This window comes from Saprolegnia diclina (assembly GCF_000281045.1).
Source record: "Saprolegnia diclina VS20 unplaced genomic scaffold supercont1.17, whole genome shotgun sequence".
NCBI lineage: Eukaryota > Oomycota > Saprolegniomycetes > Saprolegniales > Saprolegniaceae > Saprolegnia > Saprolegnia diclina.
In genome coordinates, this window is record NW_008246084.1 from 180,067 (window position 1) to 187,838 (window position 7,772).

The 7,772-nt window shown below is 59.4% G+C and overlaps 5 protein-coding genes across 5 annotated transcripts in view; 2 read left to right on the forward strand and 3 right to left on the reverse strand.

Moving 5' to 3' along the window:
* Positions 1 to 18: 18 nt before the first annotated feature.
* Positions 19 to 300, reverse strand: SDRG_06257 (hypothetical protein; the record flags this gene model as incomplete). The annotated part of the gene is made up of 1 exon (XM_008612025.1): positions 19 to 300. One exon carries the CDS (start codon positions 298 to 300, stop codon positions 19 to 21), a length of 282 nt encoding a protein of 93 aa, XP_008610247.1.
* Positions 301 to 778: 478 nt separating this feature from the next.
* Positions 779 to 2,889, reverse strand: SDRG_06258 (hypothetical protein). Its single transcript, XM_008612026.1, has 2 exons — positions 2,176 to 2,889; positions 779 to 2,117 (listed from the first exon to the last, which is right to left on the reverse strand). Exons 1-2 carry the CDS (start codon positions 2,860 to 2,862, stop codon positions 840 to 842), a joined length of 1,965 nt encoding a protein of 654 aa, XP_008610248.1. The 5' UTR covers positions 2,863 to 2,889; the 3' UTR covers positions 779 to 839.
* Positions 2,890 to 3,649: 760 nt separating this feature from the next.
* Positions 3,650 to 5,818, forward strand: SDRG_06259 (hypothetical protein). Its single transcript, XM_008612027.1, has 9 exons — positions 3,650 to 3,998; positions 4,042 to 4,128; positions 4,174 to 4,304; positions 4,359 to 4,637; positions 4,685 to 4,834; positions 4,891 to 4,987; positions 5,036 to 5,142; positions 5,187 to 5,412; positions 5,458 to 5,818. The coding sequence occupies exons 1-9, from the start codon at positions 3,659 to 3,661 to the stop codon at positions 5,721 to 5,723; spliced, it is 1,683 nt and encodes a 560-aa protein (XP_008610249.1). The 5' UTR covers positions 3,650 to 3,658; the 3' UTR covers positions 5,724 to 5,818.
* Positions 5,819 to 6,117: 299 nt separating this feature from the next.
* SDRG_06260 (hypothetical protein) lies at positions 6,118 to 7,609 on the forward strand (the record flags this gene model as incomplete). The annotated part of the gene is made up of 2 exons (XM_008612028.1): positions 6,118 to 7,544; positions 7,600 to 7,609. The coding sequence occupies 2 exons, from the start codon at positions 6,118 to 6,120 to the stop codon at positions 7,607 to 7,609; spliced, it is 1,437 nt and encodes a 478-aa protein (XP_008610250.1).
* A 50-nt stretch (positions 7,610 to 7,659) lies between these two features.
* SDRG_06261 (hypothetical protein) overlaps positions 7,660 to 7,772 on the reverse strand; it is a gene marked incomplete at both ends in the record, with an annotated part of 2,798 nt that continues 2,685 nt past the window's right edge. Inside the window, one exon of the mRNA XM_008612029.1 lies at positions 7,660 to 7,758. Coding sequence (XP_008610251.1) covers positions 7,660 to 7,758 — 99 coding nt within the window. The remainder of the gene's footprint in view (positions 7,759 to 7,772) is intronic.

A 7,772-nucleotide genomic window follows, 5' to 3' on the forward strand; every position in this document is an offset into this window, starting at 1 on the left:
GGATCTAGAAGACCACCATCAGTAAATAAGAAAATACAAATCAGAAAACATCTTGAAGCGCTTGATACCTTGAAAGTTGGGCGCCCGGAGCACGGGCATCCACGTGTCTTGGACGACGAGCGTCATGTCCGAGATGCACGGGCCCCAGCAACTGTTCTGAAAGCGGGCGCAGTCTTCCCACGAAATATACGTGAGCTGCAAGCCCTCGCGTTGCGCCGCCGCCTGCACTTTGTCATCGTCGACCATGAGCGCGACGCTGTGCACCGCGTCACGAGGAGGAAGCGCAGTGTTGAATGCCATTGTGGACTAAGCAAAACGAAATATGACGTTTGAGATTGCATTTCTTGGCTCGGCCGGAATGTGTGCGCTGCGTGAGTGCTGGTAATTTCAGAAACGAATCAAGTGGTTGTGACGTCCGTCGCTTGTCTTGAGTCACGCCTTGGTGCGTCGTCGCGACCCCAATTGCTAGGTACTAGTGCGACATCCCCGCTAGCCTCCATCCTCACTCAGCCAGACAGGATCGTCTTTCGTAGTAGATAGTGGCAGAGTTTAAAGATGCACGGGACGAGACACGTCATGGATCTGTCATACAGTCGTACCGCGCGTCACCAAGGTCAGTTGTACTTGGTCGAGACTTTGACGTATGATGGCCGAAGTCCCAGTGAACCAGCACCTCTCTGCTACGATGCTCAATACGGGCTCGGCGTCGCGTGTCGCGTTGTTGCCCTCCAGTTGGTGCGATGCTCTCGGACGTAGAAATCTAAAGTTGACGCTGAAGTGGAGGTTTGTACACGGTTCTTTCTTTGAAAAAACAGCATTTACGTCGTCGTCTCACGCTTCTAGTCGATCTTGATGGACGAGTAGATCTTGCGGATGAACCAAAAGCAGGCAAAGTACCCGATCGTGCCCGTGAGGAAGAAGAACGTGAGCGAGATCATGCCCATGTAGCCAAAGTAGAGCAGCCCCGAGACGAACGCGGTAATGTTGAGCTTCGAGAAGAAGTACAAGAACGAGTACAAAAACAAGTACAAGGCCGCGCTGCCCGACGTCAGGAACGAGCGCCACCACCAGTGGTAGTCCTCGGCGCAGAGCTGGAAGTAGCACATGACGATCGTCACTTCGGCGCACGTCGCGACGAGAATGAGCAGCACGAGGAAGAGGAAGCCAAACACGTAGTAAATCTGGTGCAACCAGAGCGCCGACATGATGAAGAAGAGCTCGATAAAGACCGCGCCAAACGGGAGGATGCCGCCGACGATGATCGCAAACGGCGTCGAGAGGTACCAGACTTGCTCGGGAATCTGGCGCGCAATCTGGTTGGTCTTGACCGGGTGCTCGATCGCCGGGCGCTTGAAGCCAAAGTACGACCCGAGGCAGACCAGCGGCACAGAGATGCCAAACCAGAGCACGAGGAGCGCAAAGAGCGTGCCAAAGGGCACGGCCTGCGACGACGCCTTGGCCCAGAGCACCAAGTTGAGGAGGAAGAAGACACCAAAGAGGCAGCCCGGGTAAAAGACGGCCGTCGAGACCATCGTGCGCTTCCAGTCCTTGCCGTGAAACATCTTGTACGTCCGCGAGCTGTGGTAGCCGGCAAACGACCCCATAAAGACAAAGAGCAGCAAGAGCGTCGTGAGGAGCGACCCGCGGTTGGCCGGCGAGAGGAGGCCGAGGAGCGCAATCACCATCGTGGCCGCCGACATGCAGCAGACCTGGACGCCTGTGCCGACAAAGACCGAGAAGAGCATCGGCGAGTACGACGGCGGGCGAAACACATCGGCGTGCACGAGCTTCCAGCCGCTTTCTTCCGCGGCTTCTTCCGACGTCTGGACTTCGTTGTAGCGCGCGATATCGCGGTGGAGCGTCCGGAGCATGATCATGGCGATCATGCCCGTGAGGAAGAGCACAATCATGAGCGAGTTGATGATCGAAAACCAGTGAATCTGGTCGTTCGAGGCGCGGCTGGAGAGAATACGGTCCCAGCGCTGCTCCCATGTGATGTCCGACTTGACGTACTGCACGTCGTACGTGTAGAGCACCGTCGACGGCGAGTTGGACTCAAGGTACGCGTGGTGGCCCTCGCTGACCTCGGCAATGTCGACAAACTTGCCACACGTGTCCTATGATAGCATGGTACATGAGTCGTTGGAAGATTCAAAGATGGAGGATCGGGCGTACCGACGTGAGCTCTTCGCCGCTCGATGGCGAGCCCTTGAAGAGGTGGTTGATGGATGTGGGCACGACCTCGAAGCCGACGACACGCCACTTGGGCGTCGCGGGCTCGGCGTACGGGTCCGGGTGCGTTAAGACGACGATGCGCACGTGGTTGTAAATGTAGTAGCGGCCTTGGGCGTCAATGTCGCCGAGCGGGAAGCCGCGCTTGTAGGCGGCCGAGAGCGGCGCGTTCGGGTCCTTGTTGATCGGCGCGGCCGCCTCGCCGTAGCTCGTGTCTTGGTAGAGCACCGGGAGGTTGTCGAGGATCCACTGCACGTAGTACTCGTCTTCGATCATGTCGATGAAGCGCTGCGTCTCTTCGGCCGTGTAGTGCATCGGCTTGCAAAGAATCTGGCAGCGCACGTCCTTGTGCATGTGCAGGCTGTACATCGAGTTCATGATGGCGTCGCCCGACATGATTTCGCCGAGGTTCTCTTGCTGCTCTTCCGGCGCGCTCGGCGCGCAGAACGGCAGGTAGTAGTACTCGTACGGCACGAGCGTCTTGACCGACGTGATCTTGTTGACGTTCAGAGGCAGGGCCGCGCCCTCCTCCCAGCTCTCGGGGGCCACGCCCGGCACGTAGAAGGCAGCATCCACGAGGCTGCTCGTCGCCAGAAGCGCGAGGCTCGCCAAGGACCTCAGCATGACCATGGTCCGACTAGTGACGACGACTCTGGCAGTTTGCAACTAAGCTGTCGCTGTGGCCCTCCGTTATCCGGACGCCGGATAAACCTCTGAAAATGCATACTGGCGCCACCGACCACCGCGTCTAGTTTGCCGACAGCCATCGGTCGCGGCGTCGGCACGCGACTTCTACTAGAGTACTCGCGTTGCGACTAAAGTACTAAAAGTACTCGAATCCGACAGGGTACTACACGCCGATGGCGTTGCGGCGCAGTCCGCTGGACGGCAGTTGACGCAGAGATCCAGACAACCTGGCAGCTTGCCAAACTTTTCACTCCACCACGTGGCAGGTGTGGACACGCCGTCTCGTCGTAGTACCTAGTAGTCTTTGTACTATAACAAAAATGCGACGCGTCTTGGCTCATGTACGATGCATATACTTATGCATTGCTGGTGGAGGCACCATCGATGGCTTCAGAACGGTGTCGTTGCGGGTCGTCGCTACCTGTCGCCACGTAGTTGGCGCAAGTTTCAATTGGGTGATTTTAGCCACGTCGGTCCGAGGCGTTTCGGCCACATCTCGGCCTGCGGTTTGGGTGGCGCAGTGCTCCAGATGCCACCGGACGGTACTATGCTCGCGCAAGCCGAGCCGTTGGCGCCATTTTTGCCAATTTTCATATGCATGCACGAGGGGTAGGCGACTTGAAGTATTGTCTGTTGGTGTGTCGCTGATGGTAACGGCCACACTCTACTACAAGCGGGAGGTTTCTAGTTGGGTGGTTTTAGCTGCTGGATCGCCCATATCGGTTTCGAGCAGAAAGATATGACCGGCCATGGCGGCAGCGGCGACGTGAGCAGCAGCGTGGCTTGGACCGACGCCGAGTGGGCGCTGCGCATCGGCGGCGTCGTGCTCCTCGTCGTGCTCGCGGCGACCTTCTCGGGCCTCACGCTCGGCCTCATGTCGCTCGACAAGGTCGGCCTCGACATTGTGATTGCGACGGGCGACGACAAGCATGCGACTTGTGAAGAGAAGAAGAACGCAGCGTACGCGCGCCGCATCCAGCCCATTCGCAACGACGGCCACCTCTTGTTGACGACGCTGCTCTTTGGGAACGTGGCTGTCAACTCGATCATGGCCATCGTCATGGCCGACATGACCTCGGGTACCTTCAGTCTTTTTCCTCATTTACCAATGTCGCACCGTAGGGCTCCTCGGCTTTCTCGTCACGACAGTCGTCCTCGTCATCTTTGGCGAGCTCATCCCGCAGGCCTTTTGCTCCAAGCACCCGCTCGGTAGCGCTCTCTACCGTGTAGATAGCTGATCTCACCTGTCGGCAGCCATTGGGGCCAAGACGCTGCCCGTGGTCCGCGTCATCATTGCGCTCTTCTACGTCTTCGCCAAGCCCATTGCAGTAGCCCTCGACTGGCTCGTCGGAAAGGACATGGGCACGTACTTTACCAAATGCGAGGTATGTACCCGCTCCAGAGTGTGTCCTAGCCTCATAGCCGACGTGCTACTGTAGCTCACCAAGATGCTCGACCTTCATCTCAAACAAAAGATGCTGGACGCAGACGAGATCAACATCATGAAGGGCGCGCTGCAGTACAAGGCGACGCCGGTCGCACGCGTGATGACGCCGATTGGGTCCGTGTACACGCTGTCATCGTCGACGCTCCTCACGCGCGACGTCCTCGAAGAGATGTACCAGTCGGGCTTCAGCCGCATTCCAGTCTGGACCCGCGACATCAACGACATCATCGGCGTCGTGCTCGTCAAAGATCTCATTTTTGTCGACCCGATGGTATAGTTGAAGTACCGAAATGACGAATATGGACAAGTTGTCTGTAGGAGGAAACGCCGCTGTTGCATTTCGTGCATATCTTTGGCCGCACCGTCCACCGCGTGTGGCCCGAGTCGCCGCTCGCCGACGTCCTCCGCGCCTTCAAGATGGGTCGCACGCACTTGGCCGTGGTTCATGCCGTCAACAGCGATGGACCGGTAGGAGCTTTGTTGACGCCACACGATCTTTAGTAATAACGCGAACGACATGCTAGGGCGACCCGTACTACGAGACCAAAGGCGTCGTCACGCTGGAAGACATTGTCGAAGAGATCCTGCAAGACGACATTTACGATGAGAACGACGTTCTGGGTACTGCGTCACTCTAGTTGTTGGCTGGTGCGGGAGCGGCTGTGGTAGACGCGGATATCGCGCGTCGGAATCGCATGCTGAACCGGCCGAGCTTTGACACGAGCGTCCGCTACGAGATGCAGGCGGCGTCGACCAAATTTATCAACGCGGCCGAGGTAGAGCGAACCCTGTGCCAGTAGCGGATGCCATTGGGCGATAGGCCATGGCGCTCGCCCAGCACTTGGCCACCAAGCACGCCGTGTTTGCACTGCCCGATGCCACCGGCAAACCAATGACGCCGGCGCGGCTCGCGACGCTCTTGGAGATGAGCCCCGTGATCGAGTACCACACGCGCGGGGACACGGTCGTGACGCTCGGGAGCACGGCGTCGCACTGCCTCATCGTCCTGGACGGTCGCTTGCGAGCCGCCAGTGCGAGCGCCACAGGTAGAAACAGCTGCGTTGTGGTGTGATCACCGTCTGGTGCGCTAGAGACGCTTGGGCTCTGGGGCATTCTTGGCGCCAACAGCCTCGTGCTCGCCGAAGGCGCGTACGTGAGTGACGTGACGGCCACCGTCGAGACCGAGTATGCACGCTGCCTCAAGCTCGCGCGCGTCGAGTTCCAAGCGCACTTGCACGCGATGGTGCTCAACCGAACACCGGCCACGCTTGAGAAGCGTCGCCGCGAGTCGCTCCTCGCTGCATCGACCAAGGACGCCAAGGAAGAGGAAGTTCGTATCGCGTTTGCGTCGGTGTAGCACCTCGTAGCGCAGTCTACTAGAGTGTTGACGGAACGGGTCCTGGGACGTTGATATAACTGCATGGACTCTGACTGATTCTACTTTGATCGAGCTCGTCAAGTGCTGTCAACTCCATTGGGTTAGGGGTCGGGGTCACAGCTAGAGACGTAAGCAAGCTTCAGGAGCCAGAGAGAGCACTGATGCCGCAGTGGACAATATTGTCTATCAGCAAAGATCTAGTTATCTCAAAGCTAGACTGTACGCAAGCAGGAGCGCTGGTTGTCGTCGGGCGACAGGACAAGCGGATGGTTCGGTTGGTGTTATCCGGATGAGAATCCGGATATGCTACGCGAGTGATGGTCCTGGTCCACGCGGATCTTTTCCATTTTCGAGCAAGCGGAAGGGCCGAAGGATGGCTCCGGCGGGCAGCGCGGTGCTGGCGCTCGTGCCATCGACAATTCCGTCGACCAAGCCGGGCGCGCCCTCCATGGACCTCTTCCCGACGACGTGCGCCATCTGCCTCGATGCGATCCAAGGGCCAATGCTGCGCAAGCTGTGCTCCGAGACGTGCATGGGCATGGTCTGCGCCGCATGCTTCCAGCGGTACATTGAGGTTCACATCGCGTCGATTCTCCACGGCGTCGTCTCGACGCTCAAATGCCCGATCTGCATCGTGCCAATGAACCTCTTCCGCGTGCTCGACAGCGTCGGCGAGGACGCCGTCGGATCGATCCGCGACTCGGTCGAAGCGTCGTGCGAGATTCGGTGCCCGATCTGCGACGATACCTACGTGCTTTTGCCCGACGTACACAGCGAGACGATCGAGCACTTGGCCACGATCGCGTCCGAGCAACAGCTCGTGGCGCTCTTCCCGAGTACGTTGCAGCCGTTCGTTCTGCCGTTGGTGGCCTATTGCAGCTACCGCCTCTCGGCGCCGGCCTTTTTCGCCGTCGTGCAAGCACAAGATGCGATGCCCCTCGACGTGCTGCTGTCCGCGCTTCTCGCACGCATCTTTGACCCACAGCGGCGCGCCTGCCTCTTCCTCGCGTGGCGACAGAAGGACCCGTTCACCGTCACGTCGTGCTGCCACCACCCCGTGTGCTTTCTGTGCAAGACTGCGGGGCATCACAAGGGCATCTCGTGTCGCAAGAACGCGGCCAAGACCGTCGACATGGCGCAATGCCCGCAATGCTTTTTGTACCTGGTCAAGGGCGACGGCTGCGACTCGATGCTCTGCTTTTGCGGTACCTCGTTCAACTGGCTCGACGAAGTCGATGCGCTGCGCCGTCGCACACTTCTTACACCTCCAATCATCGCCAGCTTTCGGCGCGTTCTCACCTTCTTGCTTGGCTGCGTGCACCGCCGGCGCATGCGCTGCCTCGTGCTGCCGCAGCTGACGGCTTGCGTTCTCGCAACCAAGGTCGCTCGCATCCAGCACCGTCTCGCGCAGCCAGCGACGTGGCCGGTACGCCAGAAACTACTGCAGTACGTCTACCGCCGACGCTACAGCCGCAGCGTGCTCGGCCGCCTCCCCGCGCTCGTCAATGGCTGGCGCCAAGAGCACTTGCGCCGCCTCTTTTCGTCGACGATTGTACCGTCCATCCTTCATACCATAGCTTCCGCCCGGCACGAACGCATCCGCGCGGTCTTGCGCACATCGCGGCTGCTTCAGCGCACCTTGAAGCGTCTTCTATCAGCATTTCGCAGAGTTTGCTTTATGCGGGCGCTACAGCCCGTGCTCGAGCAAGTGCCGGCTGCTGTCGCGGCCAAGCGGCGAGCACAGCTGAGTGCGGCGTTGCCGCGCTGGGGCCCTTTCAAGGCACTGGTGCTGCGCTGTGTGTACCGCCGACGCTACCGCGTCCTCGTAGCGGCGATGCCGGTTCACGTGTTGCAGTGGCGCGTGACGCATCTCTGCAAAACCAACGGCCTTGCGCGCGCACTCGCGTGGATTGAGCTACCAAAGCGTCGTCCGCGCCGGTCCCGGCGCAAGCAGCCCAAGGGCATCCCGTACGTGCTCGAGATGCTCAGAGCCCGCCTCCAGACGCAAGTAGGGCTAGGGCACAAGGT

Excerpts from the sequence above, each read along its gene's own strand:
- SDRG_06259 (XM_008612027.1), top strand. The coding sequence starts at position 3,659 with ATGACCGGCCATGGCGGCAGCGGCGACGTGAGCAGCAGCGTGGCTTGG. Across the intron at positions 4,129-4,173 it reads TTGCTCCAAGCACCCGCTCG|CCATTGGGGCCAAGACGCTG; the intron begins GTAGCGCTCTCT and ends ACCTGTCGGCAG. Across the intron at positions 4,835-4,890 it reads CCGTCAACAGCGATGGACCG|GGCGACCCGTACTACGAGAC; the intron begins GTAGGAGCTTTG and ends ACGACATGCTAG.
- SDRG_06258 (XM_008612026.1), bottom strand. The coding sequence starts at position 2,862 with ATGGTCATGCTGAGGTCCTTGGCGAGCCTCGCGCTTCTGGCGACGAGC. Across the intron at positions 2,118-2,175 it reads GCGGCGAAGAGCTCACGTCG|GACACGTGTGGCAAGTTTGT; the intron begins GTACGCCCGATC and ends ATGCTATCATAG.